We start from the raw sequence: 24,385 nt of genomic DNA on the forward strand, positions 1-24,385 counted from the left end.
GTGGCGGCAATACAAGGCGGTGCTTGTGCTCGCCGACGCGGCATCCGGGGTCGTTCCGGTGTAGGCAACACCATGCTGAGTACGCCTGGGGCGGTGGTCGGAAGTTGAGAGGAAATATGTCGAGTAATTAATTAGTTCTATTATAGTAGTGCAAATCGTGTGTACAAATTAAGGAGAAAAGATTATCATATATATGGGTGATCTGTTTTTCTCTCAACTTATGCATCAAGTAATTTGTGCATAATAATAATTGTCTTTTTTATTTCCCATTTCTAACGGTTTATTTTTTATTGCATTCGATTGTCCTGCCATCGATGATAAAACAAATTTATATAGCGCCGATTTAAACTCAGGTGCATAAAAAAAAACTCTAATCGCCAATGTGACTACACTTCTATTATCAAATTGGATAGAGCAGTGTATCATTCTGTCTGCGAGTTTTAAATTCTCATCTCTCAAAAGAAAATTTATATTATAGTTTCGTAATACTTTGCATCGAGATTAAGCATTACCTAATCACCGAATTAGCGTTTTCCCCAAACCAATTTCTACCCCAACGTTGACAGTCTACATTATTGCATTTGTTGGTCCATACTCCACAGTGTGCATATGAAAATGACATTGATAATTCGAGATTTTATAGCATCCACCGACGTTGGATCCTTAGTTAAAATTGACACGTTTCGACCGCAAAGTTGATTGAGGAACCAAATGTTACAGAGTACAGTGAAACAAGTAAAAGCCTTCCCCACTGGGATTTTCATCTAATGATTTTGTTTTGCTATTCAAGCTTCGTTGATTGCATAATCAAGCACACCCTGTTCACATTCTACATGCTGTCCGTGATCAATTCGAACTCGATAAGTATGCACACGGACTGCAACTGTCGGTTTTCGCCTTTAGCATCCAATTTACAGGTTATACAGCAGTAAAACTCCATTGATTTCACTGCAAGAATCAAATAAGGTAGTTAATCACCAGTAAATTAAACACTCTCATGGCTATTACGACACAACATTTTCGGTTTAGAATTTTTTCTGTAGAAACAAGACCGGCTATTCAACTTCTTACTAGAGCCAAACTGTACGAGTTACACATCTTCTCAAACACGGGGTATCAAACCCCGCCAGGGATGTGTCTTGTCCGTTGATCGAGATGGTCATGCGGAAGACAATGTAACTCAAGGACATTGAGGCAGCAAAGTCTTGCAGGTGAAAATTCATGGACATTGAGGCAGAAAATTCTTGCATGTAAAAAATTCTCATATGCAGGTCAAGAACACATCCACAGACACTAATATTTGAAAACTTCTTTCGTTAAATAGTATAAAGCAACTTTAGCCACCAGACGGCACAACTCTATCGTTGAGTTGATTGAATTTAATTTCATTATTTTCTAAAGATGCACAAGGAATTTGGCACAAAATGTAAGAGGACTCTGGCCCAAAGAAAGCAAATTCATGTCAACGTATCACCGATTCTTTGTTGATAAGGAGGGTGAACCTCAAGACCAAAAGAAACGACACATTATTATGAGGAACTGGTGTAAACCCGGCTTCTAGATGAACTATGCCTCTAAACATATTGGGTAGAGCCAAAGGATAAGCCTCTTCAAGAAATTAAGACATTATTTGTGGGGGTAGTGCTATCCACACACCCATTTTTACTTTTCACACACCCTTCAATTTTCGGCCGTTGGATCATGAACTAAAGAATATCAATGGCCAAAACTTAACAAGGGTCTATGGGAGGTAAAAATGGGTGTGTGAATAGCACTTTCCTATTTGTGCTTACAGAGCAAGAAGAATGAATTTTATTAATCTGTCAGGACTAACTATAGCACAGGAGGACGGAGCTTCCAAATATATGAAATTGACGTGAAAATAGGAAATGAATATGTCACATGGACTATAGAGATTTTTGCAGAGTTTGAGATTAGTTAAAGAAAGCAAAGAAAATCCTAACCTTAGAGTAGCAGTCTTCACGAACAACTGTTTGATTGTTTGTACCAACATATACTTCACATGACGCTCTCGCCTGATTACCATTAAAGATCACAATTAGAATATTAGAATGAAAGATTTAACATCTAATATAACATGCACGATAGAGTGGTTAAATGTGAAGTGAAGCACAACAAAATCAATGTCCACCTCAACCATCTCACCCTTATTCAATTGCAGGATTTCACACGTATCTTTTCTAAAGTGATAAATCTGTTAGCAGATATCAATAGTCACTCTATCCTTATGTGCCTATTCTTTCACCTACCAAATCTCGGCTTCCTGCAACTCTACGGTTTGGATCAGAATCTTATTTCTACTAGCAGCGGCACTATATTACATACTATGCATCAATGAAAAGTACACACAATTGTTCCTCTTTCTTTTCCAACACAAAATAAATTGGGGGTAAACAAGTAGCCCTCTGCACCAATCATGAGTGCATATATGAGAACTTATCGGCACCTTTCCTCTCAACTCATTTCCTAAATGATTGATCAAACTAGACGTCAATCAAATTTCAACAATGCTGGATGTCTCGACCTGCTCTGACCTTGAAAATTTGATCCTATGTGTGAAGTACTAATTACATAAAGAAGAAAACTTTACGAACCTCAAGAACAGTAAAGGCGAAATCAGTAAATCAAATGAGAAGTGAAAACAGGCACATTATGTGAACTAGTTATAAAACTTCTTACACAATTTCCCAACTCTGATAGCAAAACTCAGCATACCGAATTTCTTATAAATACGAAAAATCGAAGACTACAGAAACGGAGTGTTTGCAACTTTCTTTAAAAATTTCCCAAATAGATACAGATTCTAATGCAAAATTTAATCTTTACCTCTCAATGTTTAAAACAAATATCAGACAGAACCAATTCCAGATAAAAGCTTCTACATTGAATCAGTTCGAAGTAATAGACTCTACATTGCATCAAGAGCAAGTTTACCTTGATCGGAATCTTGAAGAACAAAAGCCCCAAACTTCCATCCACCTCCGTATCAGTATCAAAGGGAATTACCCCCTTGGCCAAATCTTCAAGCAAGTAGAACACGTCGTGGAGGACCTGGAGCCCGTCGATCACGAGCGTGGCGTTCACGTACGACGATGCTCTGGCCCTCACTCGCCCTCCGTCGGAGCTCACAACCCCTAGCTCCCTCGCGCGGTACCCCACCGTAACTTTGAGCGAGTCGTAATTCAGAGAGAAGAAGTCACGATTTCGAACTCTGATGGTGAGAGAGAAGGAGAGGTCGAGAGTGGGCTTGGGGGCCGCGTTGATTCGGACGTGGTTGAGGTTAATTCGGGCGATTTGGAGGGTGGGGTCGGAGGGGTAGAGGAAGAAGACGGCGGCGGAGAGGAGGAGGAGGGAGGTGGTGATTGAGATGTAGAGGCGGAGAGAGCGTCGGCAGCAGTAGTCGGGAGCGGGGCGGTAATGAGTTAGAACGACGACGTTTTGCTGAGGTTGGGGGTTGTAGGGGCCTGACGGGATCGGCGCGTAGAAGACGTACTCGCTCTTGGAGGAGGCCATGTTTGCTGGAACAGCTTAAAGACGCGACGACGACTTAACAGAGTTTCTTTGGCTTTTTCCCCGTTTATTTTCTACGCAAAGTATTAGGTTGTTGATTTGGTGGGCCATAGATTACGTGGCACGATCGACGCCGTCAAAGTGGACCTTAACCAATCATGAACCCTGGACCCCTCAATATTAGGCCAATTTGCACATGCGGCCCAGGACATTTCTCACTTTGGTACAATTTCCCCTCGTATAGAGAAAAATGCTACACTGCCAATTTGCCATTTGAACTATCACTTAACTTTTGATTTTCCTTATGAACTTTTTAATTAGAAAATTAAGGATTTAAACTAATTTTATTGGCCAATTTCCCTTCTACCGTTAGTTTTTCATAAATTTCATCCAAATTAACGTTAACTCTTATCACATACACATCACATAACTTTCTTTTGTGGACACAAGCGTCACTTCGCTAAATTTTCAAACATAAAAGCTATAGAATCACACATATTTTCATATTTTGTATTTTAGAAATTTAAGATTTTCAATTATTTAAAAAAATGAAGCGACCGAACTACCCTAACATGTTGTGCACATGGTTCCATTTAACAGAAATTTGGATGGAATGAATGAAAAATTAACAACAAGGGGCAAATCAGCAAAAAAAATTAGTTTAAGCCCTTAATTTTTCAATTAAAAAGCTCAAAGGAAGAATCGAAAATTAAGTGATAATTCGGGAGACAAATCGTTAGTTTACGCTAGAGAAAGATAACAAATAACACAAACTTATTTATTTATTTTTTATTTTTTATCAAACACAAACTTATTTCTATGTGTAACTCCATTATGGTTTTTTTTTTTTTTTTTCCTATTGAAAGAGCAGAAATATTAAACAGAATAGCCTCTAGGCAACCCGTACATAAGTTATCGAGGTCTAGTGCATGCATTCGTTGTAGAATAAAATTCAACCAAATACAATCTTGAAAAATGAGGGGCCTAAACTAGCTAGATTATTGACATCAAAATTAATTTTTATAAACACAGGAAAAAGAAATACAATAAAACTACTGTGACAGGACTTTAATATCCTCCAATAAAACCCGCAATCACCAAGGAGCAAAGCATGCCCCTTTGATTAGAGATTTACACAAAAAATTGCAAGTATAATAAAAATGAAAAAATAAGACGAAACACTCTTATGGGAGAAGAAAGAGATAACATCTAATATCTGCAACTGAGTTGAAAATTGACGAAACCTGTTACGAAGGAGTGTGTCTTGGTATTCTTTTGTGTTTAAATTAACTTCAAAAATCAGCTCATATAAGTCACATAATGATATTAAATAGAATTTTTCCAATTGCTAAGTGTTACCTTATCGTTTTTTGTGATAATTTCTAGGCAAAAAAAAAAAAAAAAAAAAAAAAGAAGTTTAAGTGGTAAATGCACAAAAATGGAAAAACTGGGTGATATTTTTGCAATATTTCTAGAACTTATTTTAGATTGCAGGTCGTAAAGTAAGATGCGGCAATAGCGTATCCCTTACTAATACAAAAGGCCTAGAAAATCAGACTTCCAGAAGGCAAAACCAAACGGCGGTTGCCTGAAGAATTTGGCGGGTGAGAGTGAGAGAGTCGAGAGAGGGTTGGAGAAATCAATGGATAACTGAGAAGCAGATCAGAAATTGCCAGTTTTCAAGGACATAAGGCGATATTACTGTGAATTCTGCGGGATCTGCGGCTCCAAAAAGACTCTGATCGCTTCTCACATCCTCGATCACCACAAGGTTTCCAATCCCGTCTTTTTGATCAAATTATGAATTTTTCCGATTTGGTTTTTTGAATTCGAGGGATTTACTGTTGTGGGTCGATTTGGTTTTTGTATTTTCATCGAAATTTGAAGTTTTGGGTTTTATTCAGATTGATTGTGTTTATTTTTATTTAGTTTTTCTCTATTTTCTTATATGCTGTAGCAGATGGATATGGCAAAAGAGGCTGGTGGGGAAGGGGAAGGAGAGAAGGAAAAATGTAATACTTGCGAAGATTGTGGTGCTACTTTAAAAAAACCTGCACATTTGAAGCAACGCATGCAAAGCCACTCCCTTGAGGTATTTGATTGGTGTTGAATTCAAAGTTTCTTAGCTTTTACATGTTTTTGTATAGGAAAAGTATGTAATTGGCTTATTATATTTGCACTGAATCCAGTTGATGATGCTCACACAGCTTAGTTTGTGATAGTTTCATATGAGTTGATTGTGTCTGTAGCTTTCCGTACTTTTTCGATGAAGTTTACGTCATGTTTGCAACAATTGAAGATTGAAGTTTTGCAGGAATCGATATTTTTAAGAACTATCTTTTGGATAGCGTGAAGCATTGGATCCCACACAAAGCACTCCAAAATGCGAGAGGTTTTTGACTTGAATGGACCAGTATCAGGTGGGAGACCTCCTGTGAAGCTCCATCAAGCGAGCCTCAGTCACATACCTTTCAGTTTGAGGTTTGAATGCTTGAACACGTGTAGTTTGTTTGTGAATTCGCTTTAACTTATTCTCTTTACTTTTGTATGAAGTTTTCGTTATGTTTGCATCGGTTGAAGTTAGAAATTTTGCAGGAATCAACATTTTAATGAAGTATCCATTGGACAACGTGAAGCATTGGATCCCAATCAAGAACTCCAAAATGCGAGAGCGTTTGACTTGAATGGACCAGTAACAGGTGGGAGACCTCCTGTGAAGCTCCATCAAGAGAGCCTCAATCACGTAATATGTGATTTGAATTCGTGTTCATGTGGGTTTTGGAATTGTGTTTATTGGTTCATTATTTATGTTAGCTTATTCTGTACAGAGGCCATATGTTTGTTCGGTGGATGATTGCCGTTCCAGCTTCAGAAGAAAAGACCACTTAAATCGCCACCTTCTTCAGCACCAAGGGAAACTCTTTAAGTGTCCAATTGAGAACTGTAATCGTGGATTTGTTTGCCAAGGTAACATGAGCAGGCATGTTAAAGAACTTCATAGTGAGGATGGCACCTATGTTGGAAGAGGTCAGAAGCAGCATGTGTGCCAGGAAGTTGGTTGTGGAAAGGTGTTTTTATTTGCTTCAAAGTTGCAGAAGCATGAGAGTTCTCATGGTAGCTTTCATTTCTAAATCCTTATTTATGTTTTCAGCACTATGTTAATTGCAAACTAAAAACAATATCCTTCATTTCTGTAGTTCATATGGATTCAGTGGAGGCATTCTGCTCTGAAGCAGGTTGTATGAAATATTTTACCAATGGCCAATGCCTCAAGGACCATATCCTGTCCTGCCACCAACATGTTACGTGTGAGATATGTGGTTCCAAAAAGTTAAAAAGGAACATCAAAAGGCATCTACTCACCCATAAAGGAGGAGCGCCTTCAGTTGAGAGAATTAGATGCAGTTACAAGGGTTGTCTTCACACATTTTCAACTGTAAGTTGCGGCCTTGGATTGGTTGCATTATTTTGGTACAGAAAATTTATTGTTTGTTATTCTGTGTTGCCATGGTTATTTTTGACTCCTTTTCTGGTTTTGGCTGGACATTTGCAGAAATCAAATCTCACTCAACATGTCAAGGCTGTACACCTTGAAGATAAACCTTTTGCCTGTAGCTTTTCGGGGTGTGGCATGAGATTTGCATACAAGCATGTGAGAGATAACCATGAGAAGACTCGACGCCATGTTTATGCCTATGTGAGTTTTGTTCTTGGAGCATTCAATACCCTTTCTATGCATGGATTTTCAGATAAGCATCTTTCTGGGAAAATGCCACATTACAAATTCATATTTGGAACATTATTTTGATTTGCAGGGGGATTTCATAGAGGCTGACGAACAATTCCAGTCAAGGCCAAGGGGCGGCCTTAAGAGGAAGTGTCCGACCATAGAAATGCTCTTACGAAAACGGGTGACTCCACCGGATCAGTTGGGCCTAGAGCCTGAGTACCTCTCCTGGTTGCTCTTACAAGACGCGGAGGATGAGAATTGAGTCGTAGCGTTCTTGTTAAAATTACCGGACACGCATAGTAACCTATGAGAGTGAAAGCTTTAGGAATTAGGAATTTCTCAAACTGGATTTGGATGTTGGATGGTGTAATGAATCTCAACAATAAATATATATAGCATTTTTGTATTTAACAAAGTCTTTGGTAAACATTCATGGTGAGGATTGCACTACGTTTCGCACTTTTTAGATTATTCACCACTGCTGTTACTGTTTGAATTCGTTCGAACAAGCGATGTATCAGAGTAGAACCTCGACATCTGAGGTTCCCTCTCCAGGGCACCAATCACATCCTTTACAGATACACTACGTCGTGCCGCCCTTGGTTTGGGCGCGATAACTCGATCCTTTTTGTCGCCCCTTTTCTCTGCTTGTTGATTGTCCTCCATACTTCCTCCGGCTGTTGATGTAGGATTGCGGTTTACGTTGGCCGAATCATGTTGCGCATACATCAATAGATATCGTTATTTTTTGAAGCAATTTGATTGGTGTTATCAAGAGTATTTGTCGAGTGTTACCGACGCAACCAGTCAAGTAGTGTTGAGATATGTTTAGCAGTCATTACAACAAACACTAGGTGAGCACAAAAGAGACTACCAAACATTCGGAGGGTCCCCCGAGAACTTTCACATGCTTGTTTCCTGGTTTGCGGGTGATCCTGGTCCTAGGACCACCTTGGTCCCAATGTGCATCCGCCCTTATTTGCAAAGTTTTTCTTTCTTAATCACAAAAAAAAAAGGTTCAAAGTTGAGTTAGGATTATAATAGATGTTCGGTTCCTTTCAATGTAATGAAAATTTGATCCCATTACGTTTTTGACCTGTCTAACATAAAATGGTATAAAATTTGGAAAATATTATTCGCACTTCAAAAATCTCATTATACACTCATCACAAGTGTATTTTTCTTTCCAAATATAGAAAGTTTGGAGTATGGAATGAGATTTTTGGAGTGCCAATAACAACTCCCTCAAATTTGGCATCAACTATTAATGTTTAATATGTCACATTCAGTATTTAGTTGTGTAATTATAATTATGGTCGAGTGATTCTTGACCACCATTTAGATCAAAAGACCCCTTTAAAATATTATATTGTATTTACCTGGATATGATAATGAGAAGATCATCAAGGAGATTGACATAATTGTTTTTCACATTGTTTTTAAGATTTTCGAGTGAAATAATGTGTTATGCCAGCTAATATGAAATGACTGTTTTTATTACCATGTTCTATTCAAGTTTGAATTTTCTCTGTATGGAATGAGTGTTTTCATTACCACTCCTCTTGCTTCTACAGTAATTAGAAGAAAAAAAAAATGCATGGATTGGATTAAATTATTTTGGAACCTTGATAATCATGTGAATCCAAGAAAATTTGACAACGGAGCAAGGAGGATGTGACGGCACGCAACCATCCAATACCATGCGATAAGATATCGTATGAAAAATCAGTTCCCATTATTGCATATGAATCTATGATATACATAAACTGACTAAAATCACAGCCTTACAAAACTCATCTCAGTCAGATATCCATATCATGGTCTAGAAAAAAAGAATAAAAATGAAAGGCGGCAGTATACATGGAAAAATTTTCAATGCCTTAGGAACACGGTTAGGCACACTCAATGTCATAATACAAATTGTTGGAAATTTTTTTTTAAAGTATCTAACCACTTGTATTATAATATTTGATGTATCGAATCGTATTTCTGGCACTACCACATTGAATATTTTTTTCCATATAATAGCCAATACACTTCATATATAAAAAGAATAATTATTTGCAATGAACGATTACAATTTTGTGTGACACAAATATACACCTAAAATAAATTAAAAAAATCAAGAGCTTTGTACGGTGACACCACCTGCACATGTCAAGGCCAATCCTAACTATACGTATTTCTCAAGTAATTTTACCGTAGAGTACTTAGTACTATTTTGATGAAAAATTGGATACTTAGTAATCCTAAACCCTATATATATATATATATATATATATATATATATATATATATAACACACACACACATATATATATATATATATAATATGTGTGTGTGCTCTGATTGTTCAAGAAGAAGAGAAGTACTAATTAATAAAGATAAAAGTATAACACTTGTATATATCCATCATATATTCATATAAAAACATTTACACCTGAATTAAGCAAGCAGAGACAAGATTTTCATTATACCTATTTGTATATATACGTACAACTTCTATAAATAGTTGGATTAATGAAAAGGATGCAACACCAAACTGTTTTGCGGACTTGGTTAACTAAGTAGACTGATCAAGTACTGATGTGGGAGAGAAAGAAGCCGCTGAGTTACTATTGGTAGGCATGGACTTTGATCGCTTCATCCAAACCGAGGACGTGGACCGGTGAAACCGGCACCGGAATGAGCCTTGATGTGTCGTTGGTGAGCAGAGACATTGACCCTTTTGTGAAGTAATTGATGCAGCTTCTGCGTTGCCACCATTTTCTGGAGTTGTTGAGACTTTCAGGCCACCGCCATGTGAGGCCATGTTTTGATAGAGAATAGTGATACCAATTGAAGGAAAAGCTTTTATAAACTTATTGCCAGATTGCCTTTATATATAGGAGGAAAGTTAGAAGGGAAAAAAAAGGGATTTTATCCTCGAATAGTGTGAGGTCAGAAGTGATCAAGTAAGGCAATCAAGCTGTACCCTTGATTCCTACCCTCATTTGTCTCTTTAGTAACCAAATTATAAGAGATTTTTCAATGTGACCGTCATCCGAGATGGTACATCACGTATTACTATATAAATAGTGGGATATGTGTGTTAAAAGGTTAATAACTTAAAAATTAAAAATTTCCACCACTTACATAAAAATATTTGATGTGTATCATCCGTATTCCCGTCACAGCTAAAAATTTCTTCCAAATTAGGAATTTGTGGCAAAAGTGATTTTTGTACTATCATGTAATTCATTTATAATATTATATATCTATAAAGTGCAGTTAGTTTTTGTCATGTACAATTTATATTTAACTTTAAATTAAAAATTAACCATGATTTTTGACCGCATAATGTACGATAAACAGACATGATTGGAAGATTCACAGAGGATCCTCATTCATTATTATTATCAGATATGTGTATGGAATATTAGTTATATCATTCTTTATATTCCATTCCTATAATTAATAATATAACGTAACAGTGTAATTGTTTTACAAAAAAAATTATTCGTAGATAAGTTAATTTTGTTTTTTGTTTGTTGTTTCTAACCTACATCTGTGCTTTTCACGAAATTGATAGACTCTAAACCCTTGGTTTTATGCTAATCTGATCTAAAGGTTGAAAAGGGTGACTAAAAACAGATGAGGAGTCATTATCTCAACTTCTAAATAAATTAATCATTTTTACCAATAAATAAATAAAATAATCATGTGTTAGAGAAGAGAATAGGACAAGATCATGAAATGGATTCCATAATCCACCGACTTAAGAGTTTTGAGCTTATTCAAACTCCTCATATAATAACATTTAACCAGTATGAAAGGCAATACTGTTTTAAAAGAAAAAGTGAAAGGCAAATCATGAAATGTTTACTATTTTTGTTTGTAATGGGAATTAGAATATTTTGATTCTCGAATTTTTTTTATGTTTCTTAATACATAGTGACTAAAATTATTTTGATTTTTTTTCCCTTAATTGTACTAACACATGCGTAATAAAAAAGAAAACATAGATGACCCTCCCTACCTTGTAAATTGTAATGTACTTGAAAATTCAGGATTAAATTTAGTTATGGGGAAAATAATTGATCTTATCTCAACTCCTCCTCTTTCTTATTTCAAACTTGTCGATTCATGACTTCTGTCATTAGGAAAAAAAAAGTTGATTTGGAAGGAGACTTGAAGATAAAAAAAAGGTGATATGTTGAGGTCGGTAAGGTGAGTGGGTATAGCTGGTGGTTGCATGAAGATGAGGTTTCCCTGTGGGAGGGATTATTAAGTATACGCAATGTATGTGGCTGATTGTACACGTAGTATACATTCTGATTAATTTGCTATTTTACACCAGATCATGCATGGTCCGTATTTGTGCTCTCCCTACCCTAAGTAAAAAAGATTTGGCATCTCCCATTGTTGCTAAAGAGCAAGAGCTTTTATTGTCATCTTCCGACGACATCAAATTTTAACGATCTAAACTGTCTATTTTTCAAGTTGCTCTTCATAAATCACCTTGCAAAATATTAGCCAAATCAAAAATATTTGAGGCATTTAATTGAGTTCAAAAAAATTGACGAATACTTTGGTCTAAAGAAAACATTGAAATTTTATCGTGATAATTAAAAAGCAAATAGTTTCGGATTGAATTGATTTTTTGCAAAGATGATCTATAATATTGAGACTTACAAAGTAGACAGTTCGGATAATTGAAGTTCGATATGAAGTGGTCCTACAATTAATTCCCATTTTTGATAAAAAATGAAAATCTCTTCCTTTAAATGTCCTGTTTATATATATTGTCTTAGCCATGCATGATTTGAGCCCATATTGAAGATATGGGTTGTTCATGACTACTTGATATGTGTTCTTGTTGTTTCCGAATTAGCTAGGTTAACTTCCTCATCCATACAAATTACACGACTATTGCATCGTTTTTAATGTGTAGAAATTGAAATTGGCAATTTGTTTGTTGCGAGCTTGTTTGATTTTCACAAGCTAATGAAATTGGCAAATTTTTTTTTTCTTTTTGTTTTTAAAAGAAACGATGATAATGGATTAGGCAAGTCGAACTACTCATAAGGCTTGTTCATTAGTCTACCAAAATAATCTTATTCTCTAAACCCGCGCAAGACAGTCAGAAAGAACCAAGACTCTGGAATTAACCATCAATTACAAAGTAGACAAAATAAAAATGTGGTATAGTTTTTAAAGCAAAGAATGCTTGTAAGTAATAGTTTGGTTCTGCAAGACGATGAATGTTCATACAATTTATTTCTTCTTAGAAGAAACCATTTTTCTATGTACGTAATGTTAATTTCAAATACATCTTTGAAATCAAACACAAACATACCAGGCTATGCATGCGCTGTCTCATACTACAGCAATTTCAACTTGAATTACACGGTTATATATATCCTTGTATTATGTTATCTTATCTTTATAAATTATATCCTTGTAGGAATATGTATGAAATGATACCCCACCAACCTTTTTTAGTTTTTTTATTTTCTTTTGGCGTGGTGCCTAACACCTTCCCCAATCCAATCCCTTCAAGTTTCGTTTTCGTTCGATGATAGCGATGACCTTTTTAAGTTATCAAGATGGCATATATATATATATATATATATATTAAATTCAACAATGCAAGTCGGCTGGCTTGTTACGATTCTTCTTTTATCTATTGCTCATTACTCATCTGAACTTAATTTAAGCTCCAAGAATTGTACTTTGGTTTGATTAATCTACCTTGGGATGTATCCATTTATGTCTATATCACTTATCGTAAATCTATCTTGAACTGTGAATATGTCTTTGTACATCTAAACACACTCAACAAAATAGACACAAGTAAATGTACCACCAGTTTCATAACGGATTTTCTCGCCTACTGCACTCTAAATTGGCAATAAAATGACTTACTAATTGGTTATCCTTTAATAATACTAGCTCTTTTAAAAAATTGAGACTTTTTTTAGTGACTTGCAGTTCAAATGGTTAAGAGAACATTACTTCTCATTCGAGTTTTCCCTTAATAATGTTTGCATACATATATATAAAAGAATTGATTATTTGATTTCGGGTTTATATGTGAGAATCCAATGATCGAAAGATCCATTTGCTAACCATTTAATTTGTTTTTACATTTTCACTTTAATATAGCTTACACATATGGCAAACACAAAAAGTAAAAACTAAAAACAAAAGTTATTTTTTCGACAAAAAAAAAAAGTTATTTCTTTGACCAAAAAAAAAAGAAATTATTTATCTTAAAAAACGAAGTAGTTATTAACAGATCTAAATCGTAAAAACAGACCTAAATGCGATTATCGGTGTATGAACGCACGGCATGTCATACGGGGTAAGAAAAATTGGATAAGTTCAGAAAAATAAAATGTCAATGATGCCCGAGTGTTCCTTCTTCATCTGACCGGATCCACTATGCATTGAAAGTAACAAGCTAAATAAAAATGGAAAAGAAAAAAAAAATAATTAACAGACAAAAATACAAAAAAAGAAAATGAAAAAAAAAAGGCAGCTAGAAAACAACTACCAGTCAAGGAACAAACTACCAGTCAGTTTGATCTTTTGGTTTTCTTCTCTCTGTGGGGGCTCATAAGTGCCCTTGCTAAGTTATCACTTTCAAACGAAGAAATCTTGTCTCTGTTGTTCCTGAATTTCTGTGAATTTTCGAGAAAAAAGTTGGAAGTAATTTTAATCGAGAAAGATCCATGGCGAGACCTGGCAATAAGAATATACAAGCCAAGCTGGTGGGTATGTCTTCCTTTTTATTTTTACTTTTTTCTTTCATTCGCTTAATTCGTTGTATGCATGATCTATTGAGTTATTGCTAATTACTATTTTGCGAGGTTAATTGAGTTTTGATATGATTTTGATTAACTTGATGAGCACCATCCACGATGATATATGATATGACTTTTAGGCTTGATTATAGCGATGGTTCCTGAATTAGGATTCTCGCAGATTGCAATTAACTCAACGAGCAGTGTTTTATATATATATATATATATATATGAAGGAGTCAAATGCTTTTTCTATTCACTTAGCTGTTAGATTGTTAAAATTGTCACATTTTATCAATAAATATAATTTCGCATTGAAATTTTTGTAAATTGGTTAACTTCGTTATTATGATTGCTTCCAGGTACTTCTTGGGGACATGGGAACTGGGAAAACAAGTTTGGTATTGAGATTTGTGACTGGAAAATTTTTGGAGTACCAGGTTTCACTTTGGATCAAATTTTAATTTCTTTGTACAAAATGTAGAATGCTAGAATATTTGTTCATGGCTTTTAATTAATATGAGTAGTGTATAAATTGCAGGAGTCAACAATTGGAGCAGCTTTCTTCACTCAGGTTCTGTCACTAAATGAAGCTACTATCAAATTCGATATATGGGACACCGCCGGCCAGGAACGGTACCACAGCCTGGCTCCAATGTACTACCGCGGTGCTGCTGCAGCTGTTGTGGTGTACGATATCACAAGCATGGTATGGAGACTGGTCCAGAACGGTTTCTATCGTTACGTTTGTTGCTAGGTCTTCTCATGTTCATGTTTGTCACATAATGCCTTGAACATTTGTTGATAATCCAAAATGGCTGCAGCAGCTTAATATGCTCACTGATTGGCAACAGAAAGATTTCTATTAAGAAGCTTCAACCTCTAGAACTTCGGATAATACTTTTATGGCTCGCTTGGCACCTAGGATTGGATTGGATTGTTATTTGTCGAATGATTGAATAACGCTTTACTAATGATATTTCTTATGTTCAATATGTGGTGTGTTTTGCTGCAGGATTCATTCCTTCGGGCGAAAAAATGGGTTCTAGAAGTGCAACGACAAGGTGGAAGCATGCCAGTTTTTGTACTTAAAAGTTTCATTTTCAATTAGTTTTCGCATCAATTCGAATGAAGTTTGATATTTGTTCAAGATAACTGAAATTTGTTCAATATTTTTCATATCAGCAAATCCAACCTTAATAATGTTCTTGGCTGGTAACAAGGCTGATTTGGAAGATAAGAGAAAAGTAGGGTCTGAGGTATTCACTCTTCACCAGGACACATTTCGTACATGTAATTTATTGATTCTTCAAGTTTCTCTCATGAAATTTATTTTTGGCTGCAGGAAGGTGAGCAATATGCCAAGGAAAATGGTTTGGTTTTCATTGAAACATCTGCAAAAACTGCACAGAATGTAAATGAGCTCTTCTATGAAATAGGTACATACTTATCAGCCTTTCATAATGTTTTTCTTTTCTGATACCAGTGATATTCTACTTTAAACTAATCTAAATTGCGGGGAAGAGGATTCAAACTTGGGTGTATAGAGGGAGCATATCTCCTCTAATTGACTAATGTGGCTACGCCCATGTCTCCCACCCTATATAATGTTTGGAATAATATGTATTCCAAGTTTTCCGCTTGATCTGAAATATTTGGGCAGTATTCGAGTTGTATGATCCCATTCCATCAGTCCATCAGCAAATATTCTTGAAAAACGCTTATGAAAACAAGTCTTTTTTGCAGCAAAAAAACTGGCCAAAGCTAGCCCTTCTCGTCAAAGTGGGATAAAATTGCATAGCAGATCACCGCAAAACAGCAGGAGAATGTTCTGTTGCTCTTGAGTCTTGATGATTTCGGTATGCATTTTCTTTCGCTGTATCTTGCCTCGTTATCAATTTTGGTCACCGTGTCTTATTTTCTGTTAAATTCGACGATTACAAAGCTACTAAACTTCTTTTAACAGGATTGTGAACAATTTCAAGGACATGGTTCAACAAGATGGAGAAACTAACTAAAACTGCGGCTGTATCAGAAATGAATATCCATCTGCAAGCTCTGCCGACCTGCTACAAGATATGAATTTCCTTAGTTTATGTTGTACAAATTATAAGAATTATTTCATTATGTTAATTGATGTTAAAGAGTGATTGTGGAACATAATTATAATGAGAAGCAAAATTTCACTCATAAAAACGTGTCATGGCAGTGAGTAAAACAATCTACGCTTTCTTGGTGTAGCTTGAAAGATCAATAAAGTTTTGCCCGCAAAGGTTGAAAAATAACCTACCTATATATCCCCGTCCCATGAGATATACTCATGTGCGCTCGAGTAGTGGGGCAGTTGTTCCTAACACTCTCATCAACACATGAAGAGTGGTGTCGGAACAATTGTCCAAAAACTTGATTGCAGTATGTTTTTCTTTCTTGCGGAGGAGAGAGAGGTACACTACGACGGGGATGGGGAAGTTCCTCTTGTTAGCTTGTTCACCAGTGCACAACGGAAAGATATTATTGGTTGTAACCGTTCTACTATTTCGCTCTACACATCTCTCTCGTTACATGATTGGTCACGTGATAAAATAACCAAATACACACACTCTCTCATTCTTACCGAAGTGGACAAAAACCTCCAGCAGGTTTCAGTTGGATTGTTTATCTCAAATCGATGTCCCTAAAAAACAGACTTTTCTTTTATTTTTTTTTATTTTTAAATTTGTATCTTTTGTTTATTTGTTGAATTTTTGTTAGTCCACCATTTCCCGTTCACGTGCACACTCATCCAATTTCTCACGATCCCGAACGGAAAATAAACGTGTAATATGTAGAAAAATGAAATGAAACCGCTTCTCCATAAACTAGTACAAAAGCAGGTGAAAACAAGAAAAGTACTTCTGGCTCTCTGCTTCTGCAGTTTGGGAGGGAAGGAAAAGAGAGAGAAGCATGGCATGGCTTGGATGGACGAGCCATGGCCAACGCATGCAGTGAAATGCTGATCGGAGCACCGTCTTCCCATTTACCAAAAACTTACCATCATGGATATTACTGTGACGGTGTCTTATGTCAATCACAAATTATCACTCATTTCATTTGTCGCACTTAATATTGAGTGATTAGTTTGATATTCCGCCGTGATGAAAACAACCCTCAAAATGTCACAGAGACATTTGAAGCTAGTAACATAGTGCCATGTGTTATTAATGTTGCAAAAAGCATTGTATTATTAGTTAGGGATGCAAAAGTAACGTTCGAATGATGCATGTAAGTGTCTCAATACAGAAGAATAACTTACGTAAGAATATCGGCCACGTCATTTGTACATCTCAAAAATGAGGCCTCTAGAGAATTGCCCTAACAGGGCAACTCTATCAAAAATAGATCTATGCATTTGATCATACCTAACCCATGTGAACCTGGTCAATATGAGAATTGCTCCAGTAGGGCAACTCTATCAAAACATTGGCACCGTTTTAGGAAAGTCATTCTTTCCCACTGTAGATCACAAAAAACCCATTTGTGACAAGATAATATCCTAAACTACGAGGAGAATTACAAAGAGAGAGTTGAACTTGGATGCACAAAACCAGATACAAATATAATACATTAACCAACCTACCTAATTCGCATTTGCTACGAAAAAAAGAATATAACTAAAATTTAAAAAAAAAAATTGAAAAAACGAAGAAATACAAAAGCTCTAATTAATCACCATGAAGGAGAAGTGGAAGGAGAACCAGAGGAGGAGGAAGAGTGGCCATTGTTACTATTGGAATCACTACCCGAAGTGCCTAGAGACCTTGCATCCCTGAGAGAAACAGAGCAAGCCTCCGCAGGGTGCTTCTTCAACGGAGTCAAAGGAGGCGTGGTAATTGGGTTTGACGGACCTGAGGGGGTTGGTTGCGCAACCTCTTCGTCCCCGGAGCTTGAAGAAGAAGAACCCCCCATTTCCATCCTTGATGGCGACATGTCCGGCGTTTGGAAAGGAGTGTTTGTTCCGCTTGCCCTGCCGATCGTTTCGTTGTCGTAAATGGGGCTGGAAATGTACACAAAATGCTCTGCAGCTCCACCCCCGCAACCGCTGCTGCCGCCACCAGCTTTTTCGTTATAATTAGCACCGTGACTGGGACTAATTTTGTCATCTGGGGTTGGTTGCGGGGAAGTTACAAAAGAAATTGATGGGGGAGCGGATTGACATAATTATCCCTATATGGCAGGGAGATGTGTTTGTTAACATTTCTTGGTTTTGGACCGGGATGTCGAAAACTTGGAGGAGGCTGAGAGTGCTGCTTCTTCGTAACCGCACAGTATTCTTCACTGGAAGAAACCGGTAGGGAAAGGAAGCTTGTCGGAGCGCAAAGAATGCCTAAGAAGCTGCCGAGAGAAGGGCCGGTTAGGTGGTCTTGAGACTGCTGTGCTGAGGGCAGATGAGGAGCGGCTGCAGAGTCAGCGACGATGTTGGCGTAGCTGTTGGTTTTGTGCTGGCGTCGGCGGAGGAGGAGTGAGCAGTAGAGCTCGGCCAGCAGCACCAAGATCAAGCCTAAGACTATGGTGAGGGTCACCACCATCACCAGTGTGTCCCCCATTATCACCTTCGACGTGCCCTTCATTTCTTTCCCCCCCCCCCCCCACTTTCTCTCTCTAGACTGTGGTGGACTGAGGGACGAGAAGAGTGTCCTGGTGTTATATTGGAGGCTGAGCACCGAGCAGATTTATTATTTTGGCGGGAAACAGTACGTTACCTATGACAAGGGAAGGGAACGTAGAGGGGCGAATGGTCCTGGGGAATGTGGAAGGGCAAATGGTCCTGGGGAATGTAAAGGCTTTCCATTCTGACAATCAAGGCCAAATTAGTCATTTGGCACTGACACTAAACCACAAATTTACCTCTCTATCCTTGATTGAAGACAAAATTTCCGAAAGTGTGTAGCCGTTATTTATGATGAACACCACTCAACAAGAAGCATTCTCAATTCTCAAACTCAATTATCCATTGAAACTCAAGACATTATAACAAATTCTACAATGATGACTCCAATGATTTGAAATTTCGGTAATATATGATTTATTAGACGCAGTGTGAGGTAAAAAAGACCAACCGTCGGAAGCCACTGTGCCACTCAACTACCGGAAACAATGGTCGCCATCGAGCTCATACAGTTAAGATTCTTGCTTTTACCCTTTACATTCCTCTTAGGGCTGCAAATTGGGCGGCCAAATCTTCGTAGTCTGGGAGCTTGGGATGCACATGCTTAGCTGGATTGGACCTGTAGGGTTGAAACGAAGCCGCACGAGCAAATACTTTGGGTGCCTCTGATGGACCGCTATGTTCATGAGGAAGGGAAACTGATCTTACTGCTGTTGGAACCATTTCCGACTCATCTCTGCTTGCGTGTCTTGGGGATTCACCAACACCAGTGCCTGCATGCTGTGCGTGATGACTTCTCGGCTTTCTTCTTGACAATTCTGAGTCCAAGTTAGATGGCTTTTTACTGTAATGAATCAGAAGCTCGTCCATTCTCCTCTCTTCTTCATCCTTCTTATAGTGCTCGTCATCAAACAACAGTTGTAGACCTCGTCGTGACTCATCCGTTCTCCTGCTTCTTGTTTTTCTGATTGCAACTTCTGTATCTTCACTGTTTCCAGCATCATTGTGAGAGGACCGTGATCTTGAGTGTCTCCTCCTAGAAGATCTTGGTTTTGGTATGTGGTTGCTAGATGCATCATCCCGATGAGCACGATCCTTCTCATGATCATGACTATTAACTTTTGTAGCAGCAGGCTTCTCATCCTCATCATCAGATCCTACGCTTACCCCTCTGAGTATATTGTCAACAAAGGCTATGTTATACGCTACAGGATCCTTAGTGATGCTCTTGCTGCCAGAACCATCCTTGACTTCATGTTTTCTATCTTTTGCTTTGGCATTTGGTTTCACATACGGAGGAGGGACCCCATAATTGTAGGGGGGCTTCAACTTAGGTGTCTCTTCTTCTTTAATTCCTAATTTTGAGTCATTTTGTTTGCCACCATAATTGTCACCAGCAAATAAGCCTTGACCGTTGCTTTTCACATGAGGTCCAGCAACACTTGGCTGTACACGAGGTAAAGCTTCATGGAAGTCTCTTTTAGGAACATTGTTCCCCCTCTCGTGATGCCTTTCCTGTCCTTTTCCTTGAGATGAACTGTCTGATCTAACTGACTTTGGGGGAGCATCCTCCCTTCTATTCCAAGCTTCATATTTGTGAGAAGCCAATTCTTGCCTTTCCCGGAACAAAATTCCATGGCCATCTTTTTCCATGACAGTATCTTCCCTGGCACCGAGAGACTTATGTTCTATCCCAAAGGGTCTATGCCTCGTTTGAGGAACGTGATCATCTTTTTTCAATACAGTACCGAGCTTCTCCTTGTGTAATTTCTGAGCATCATTAAGATCAAATCTCCTTTCTGTGGGTAAAAGATTATGTTCTTTTGGGACTGCAGATTTCCCAGTAGACAATTTGCTTTTATCGTCACTAACATGGGAAGGCCCGTAAGTTTTTGGCTTGTCCTGCAAGGTCCAGTCCACAAGTGACGTTTAATTTGAGAGAGCAATGCTTTTGACCATGAATTCCTCATTCTATCTGATATAGGTGTTATGGCAACAACAGAGTAGGACATACCTGTGTAAACGCAGGAGGAGGTTTTGCCATCCTCTGTTCAAAGGCCTTGGAGTCCCAATTTATTGAGAACTCTACTGCTATGTCTTTCAATAACTGAACCTTCTTCTCCAGTGTAGGAGGCTTTGAAGCTATGTTCTCAACAAACTATCAATTAATAATGCAGTAGGTTAGCTTAAAGCAGTTACGGATGCATAAAGTTCTATATGAGCATGTCGATAAAGAATTACCTTTTGATTCACAAAATACTCCAGAGAATTCGCGTATCTCTCTTGAAAAAGTTGCCTAAGGTCACGCAATTCTGGTAAATCAGAGAACCTTGCAGCAGCAATCATCAGCGATGACACAGGTTCCTTACATTCCTCAGGGCAATCACTACAGAGAAAATAGCATAGCAAAGGGAACGTTATCTTGAGTTTCACTACAGGACTGTCATTTCCTTTAGCAGGAAACTGAACAAATTGTTCGGATTATTTCCTAATGTGCATAATATTAGAGAAATAACATCAGATTAACAGACAAAATGGAGCAATGACATAGAATCAGCTGAAAATATCTGGGGCAGAACCATAGACAAGTTGTGTTTATGAGAATTGCAATCACGTGACAATATGTCCACACTTCTTTACGCATTTTTACTGAAACCAATATTTTCCCAACAGGTATTTCCCCTAGTCGAAACAAATTACCTCACTTGATGTCTCCTTTCTCATCAACAGGGGTAACCGTATCTTATCAAGCCACTTAACGAGAAAATGTCAACTAAATCTACACCCATTTTTGCGACTTCTAACACAATCAGCCACAAATTATACAAATGTACATATCATATAACACAATAATTCACAAAATTGACCATAACATGTAGAGAAGAAACATATTAAAATAGCATAAAATTGGTATAAAGTGTTCCAATCCAATATCAAAAGAGCGGTTGCACACTAAATAGGTAAAGAAAATTGAGTGATCGGTTTTGGCAGCAAAGAATCTCTAAATTCCCACGACAACTCAAGAATGTACCTTTCTTTCTGCATAACTGAAAGATTCTTGAGCACCAAATCACAGCATCGCTCAACGAAGTCATAACACGAAGAAAGGATCAACTCCGCTGTGAGTCCATCAGCCTGCATTTACCAAATATAGCATGCTCTTGCTTTAGGTGCACAAGTAGGCAAAACAAAACTTAGTCCACATCACCAACATATTTTGTCTGATTTCCGATTAATTAAAAACCTTGCACATTTTATTTAATTTAATCCAACGATTCTTATCCTTTTCAAAGAGCAAATATCGTAAAATACAAAAAGGCAGAAAAACAAATTTTCTCGGCGACCAAACAGATTACAGAAAATTCAAAATTGCACCCAAAAAATGAAATTAAAGAATCAAAATCGAAGAGCAGAGTAATCAATCAATCTCACCCTTCCGAAAGCATTGATATCAAGGCCATTGGTGAGCAGATCAGCGATATCCTTCTTCAGAAACTTCTGCGTTGCGTTCCTCTTCCTCCGTATCACATCGATCCGAGTCTTCGTCGATTTAATCAGCGATTTGCTGCAAATCAAAACATGCAGAATATATATATAAGCACATACATATTTCTATTCTGATATACATACAGAGGTAGATGCAAATCATGCAACTATATACGGAGAGAGATCTGAGGGCAAACGCAAACCATTTGGAGGCAAATCCACGGCCCAGCAGCCCGTCCAACATTTTTCAATAACTCGGTGAACGATTCGACTCAGCGACTCAGCATGTATGAGCACGCTTGACAGAAGCTCGCAGTGCAATAGAACAAGAACAATAACAGCAAGAAAGGTAGAAGAAAAAGAAGTCTCTCTCTCTCCTCTCTCGCTCTCGCTTTTCTGAAGCCACTTCAGGACATTTTTCGAACTCACTCGGCCACTAAGCTGATGGGAGAGAGAACTTTTGTGACAAGGTCCTTGCGCTTTCACCTTTCACCTTTCACAACGACGTTGACGCGGGTAACGACTGGTTTTTATAACGTTACTGAGGGTGTTTTGGGGAAATAAGCGCGGATTTGGTGGGTTTGGAGATCGTGGCCGTTGGAAGAGGAGGGTGTGCGGTGGGAGGTAGAGTCATCAAGTCAAGGTGAGCAAATGACGAGTCAGCCCTCCAGGAGTTGATAGAATCTGCTGAGCTGGACCCAGACCGTCAAGTGCTTTATTTTTGGGTCACATTCCTTAATTTTTTCATTAACCTTTTTAATAATAATAATTATTTATAATTATATATTGCTTTCATGGGACAATGAAATGATCATTTTCGGTCTGACAGAAATAAAGGAAGACCGTTGATAACGGCCAATTAACCGATTTATCAGAAATTGGTCTGAAAAAAATGATTTTCTTTTTTGGATGGTACACAGATTAGCCAATCTACGAAAGAAAAAATGGCAGTTTCTCGACAATGGATGACGTCCTCAGCTCGGTCATGACATCGATGGGTCTTTGGTTGGCAAGATCTCTCTCTGTCGGCAGCCTATCCCTTGAGCTTAAATTATTATTTATTTTTTGAGTAAACTGCTAATTTGCCTTCTGAACTATCATTGAACTTTCGATTTTCCCCTGAACTTTTTAATTGAAAATTTAAGGATTTAAACTAATTTTTTTGTCTAATTTCCTCTTAACCGTTAGTTTTTTATAGATTTTATCCAAATTATCGTGAACTTTTATCATGCACAAACCACGTAACTCTCCTTTGTGAACAAAAGCGTCACTTCACTAGACCTTCATACACAAAAGCTATAGAATCACACATATTTGCATAGGTTTGTATTTTAGAAATCCAAGGTTTTCTATTATTTTAAATGATGAAGCGACCAACTACCCACACATGTTGTGCATATGCTTCTATTTAACAGAAATTTAGATGGAATGAACGAAAAATTAACAGCAGGGGCAAATCGGCCAAAAAAATTAGTTTAAGTCCTTAATTTTCCAATTAAAAAGTTAAGGGGGAAATCAAAAGTTAGGTGATAATTCAGGGGAAAATCGAAAGTTTACTCTTTATTTTTTAACTTAATTTTAATGCTTTTAATTAATTTTTATTTGATTTTAAAAAATTTCACATGATAATATTTAATTAGAATTGTGGGTCTCATATATTTATCACATCATCTACTAATAGAAGTTTGACGAAATTGATTTGTGTCACTCATATTCAAATATTACATTGATCGAATAACTCCATGTCTCCTTTCTTCAACAAAGATATTATATTTTATTCAAAGAGTAATGTTAAGGAGATTAAATATTTAGACAAAATTTGTTAAATCATATGACGTGTTTGTTGATGATTGAATTGTTGATTAACGTTTTTATTTTTTATTGATGACACATCACATGTTTTACAAATTTAGTCTAGAAATATTGTTTACCAAGCATTACTCTTATTCAAAATATAATGGATAGAATATGTCAATTATTTTGAGATTTTCTAGTAGTCTCCGCAATATTCTTTATTTTAATATTTTTGTTCATTGAATACTTAATCAAGAAGGTGATAATTAAAATTTGGGTAAATTATATATAACTATCTCAACTATTGGGTCATTAACGGTTTCATACCTCGTCTTTAAAAAGTTTCAATGTCATACCGTATCTTCGAATTTGTTGCAATGTCATACCTTCTGTCAGTTGTCTGTCAATTAT

At 37.1% G+C, this 24,385-nt stretch overlaps 4 protein-coding genes and 1 pseudogene across 8 annotated transcripts; 2 read left to right on the forward strand and 3 right to left on the reverse strand.

Moving 5' to 3' along the window:
* Positions 1–616: 616 nt before the first annotated feature.
* LOC137745525 (uncharacterized) lies at positions 617–3,602 on the reverse strand. The gene is made up of 3 exons (XM_068485490.2): positions 2,956–3,602; positions 1,965–2,036; positions 617–948 (listed from the first exon to the last, which is right to left on the reverse strand). Exons 1-3 carry the CDS (start codon positions 3,532–3,534, stop codon positions 946–948), a joined length of 654 nt encoding a protein of 217 aa, XP_068341591.1. The 5' UTR covers positions 3,535–3,602; the 3' UTR covers positions 617–945.
* Positions 3,603–4,993: 1,391 nt separating this feature from the next.
* On the forward strand, positions 4,994–7,676 carry LOC137742049 (transcription factor IIIA). Of its 5 annotated transcripts, none has more exons than XM_088686398.1 (8): positions 4,994–5,302; positions 5,492–5,623; positions 5,846–6,032; positions 6,127–6,274; positions 6,360–6,645; positions 6,729–6,967; positions 7,085–7,228; positions 7,347–7,676. In XM_088686398.1, the coding sequence occupies exons 3-8, from the start codon at positions 6,019–6,021 to the stop codon at positions 7,521–7,523; spliced, it is 1,008 nt and encodes a 335-aa protein (XP_088542524.1). In that variant the 5' UTR covers positions 4,994–5,302; positions 5,492–5,623; positions 5,846–6,018; the 3' UTR covers positions 7,524–7,676. The 5 variants fall into 5 exon arrangements, with proteins under 5 accessions (XP_088542524.1, XP_068337901.1, XP_068337892.1 ...); XM_068481791.2 differs by having other exon boundaries at positions 5,041–5,302; positions 5,846–6,012; XM_088686397.1 differs by having other exon boundaries at positions 5,046–5,302; positions 5,489–5,623; positions 5,846–6,012.
* Positions 7,677–13,816: 6,140 nt separating this feature from the next.
* LOC137744442 (ras-related protein RHN1) lies at positions 13,817–16,245 on the forward strand. The gene is made up of 8 exons (XM_068484254.2): positions 13,817–14,016; positions 14,412–14,489; positions 14,591–14,758; positions 15,065–15,113; positions 15,235–15,308; positions 15,395–15,488; positions 15,796–15,908; positions 16,016–16,245. The coding sequence occupies exons 1-7, from the start codon at positions 13,978–13,980 to the stop codon at positions 15,891–15,893; spliced, it is 600 nt and encodes a 199-aa protein (XP_068340355.1). The 5' UTR covers positions 13,817–13,977; the 3' UTR covers positions 15,894–15,908; positions 16,016–16,245.
* A 1,297-nt stretch (positions 16,246–17,542) lies between these two features.
* On the reverse strand, positions 17,543–18,691 carry LOC137745654 (uncharacterized; annotated as a pseudogene).
* A 268-nt stretch (positions 18,692–18,959) lies between these two features.
* Positions 18,960–22,829, reverse strand: LOC137747306 (uncharacterized). Its single transcript, XM_068487400.2, has 6 exons — positions 22,384–22,829; positions 22,127–22,259; positions 21,726–21,829; positions 20,936–21,080; positions 20,709–20,852; positions 18,960–20,596 (listed from the first exon to the last, which is right to left on the reverse strand). Exons 1-6 carry the CDS (start codon positions 22,422–22,424, stop codon positions 19,229–19,231), a joined length of 1,935 nt encoding a protein of 644 aa, XP_068343501.1. The 5' UTR covers positions 22,425–22,829; the 3' UTR covers positions 18,960–19,228.
* Between the last annotated feature and the right edge of the window lie 1,556 nt (positions 22,830–24,385).

The sequence above is a fragment of the Pyrus communis genome, chromosome 15 (genome assembly GCF_041283825.1).
Source record: "Pyrus communis isolate YQ-2024b chromosome 15, ASM4128382v1, whole genome shotgun sequence".
Classification (NCBI taxonomy): domain Eukaryota; kingdom Viridiplantae; phylum Streptophyta; class Magnoliopsida; order Rosales; family Rosaceae; genus Pyrus; species Pyrus communis.

Bases quoted from the DNA above. Each gene is read 5' to 3' on its own strand.
- LOC137742049 (XM_068481791.2), top strand. From the start codon at position 5,915: ATGCGAGAGGTTTTTGACTTGAATGGACCAGTATCAGGTGGGAGACCT. The intron at 6,275-6,359 runs GTAATATGTGAT...TATTCTGTACAG, and splicing joins ATCAAGAGAGCCTCAATCAC to AGGCCATATGTTTGTTCGGT. The intron at 6,968-7,084 runs GTAAGTTGCGGC...GGACATTTGCAG, and splicing joins GTCTTCACACATTTTCAACT to AAATCAAATCTCACTCAACA.
- LOC137747306 (XM_068487400.2), bottom strand. From the start codon at position 22,424: ATGTTGGACGGGCTGCTGGGCCGTGGATTTGCCTCCAAATG. The intron at 21,830-22,126 runs GTGAGATTGATT...TGGTAAATGCAG, and splicing joins ATATCAATGCTTTCGGAAGG to GCTGATGGACTCACAGCGGA. The intron at 21,081-21,725 runs GTACATTCTTGA...TTTTCTCTGTAG, and splicing joins TCAGTTATGCAGAAAGAAAG to TGATTGCCCTGAGGAATGTA.
- LOC137744442 (XM_068484254.2), top strand. From the start codon at position 13,978: ATGGCGAGACCTGGCAATAAGAATATACAAGCCAAGCTG. The intron at 14,490-14,590 runs GTTTCACTTTGG...TATAAATTGCAG, and splicing joins GAAAATTTTTGGAGTACCAG to GAGTCAACAATTGGAGCAGC. The intron at 15,309-15,394 runs GTATTCACTCTT...TTTTGGCTGCAG, and splicing joins AGAGAAAAGTAGGGTCTGAG to GAAGGTGAGCAATATGCCAA.
- LOC137745525 (XM_068485490.2), bottom strand. From the start codon at position 3,534: ATGGCCTCCTCCAAGAGCGAGTACGTCTTCTACGCGCCGATCCCGTCA. The intron at 2,037-2,955 runs GTAAACTTGCTC...AATGGTAATCAG, and splicing joins TCTTCAAGATTCCGATCAAG to GCGAGAGCGTCATGTGAAGT.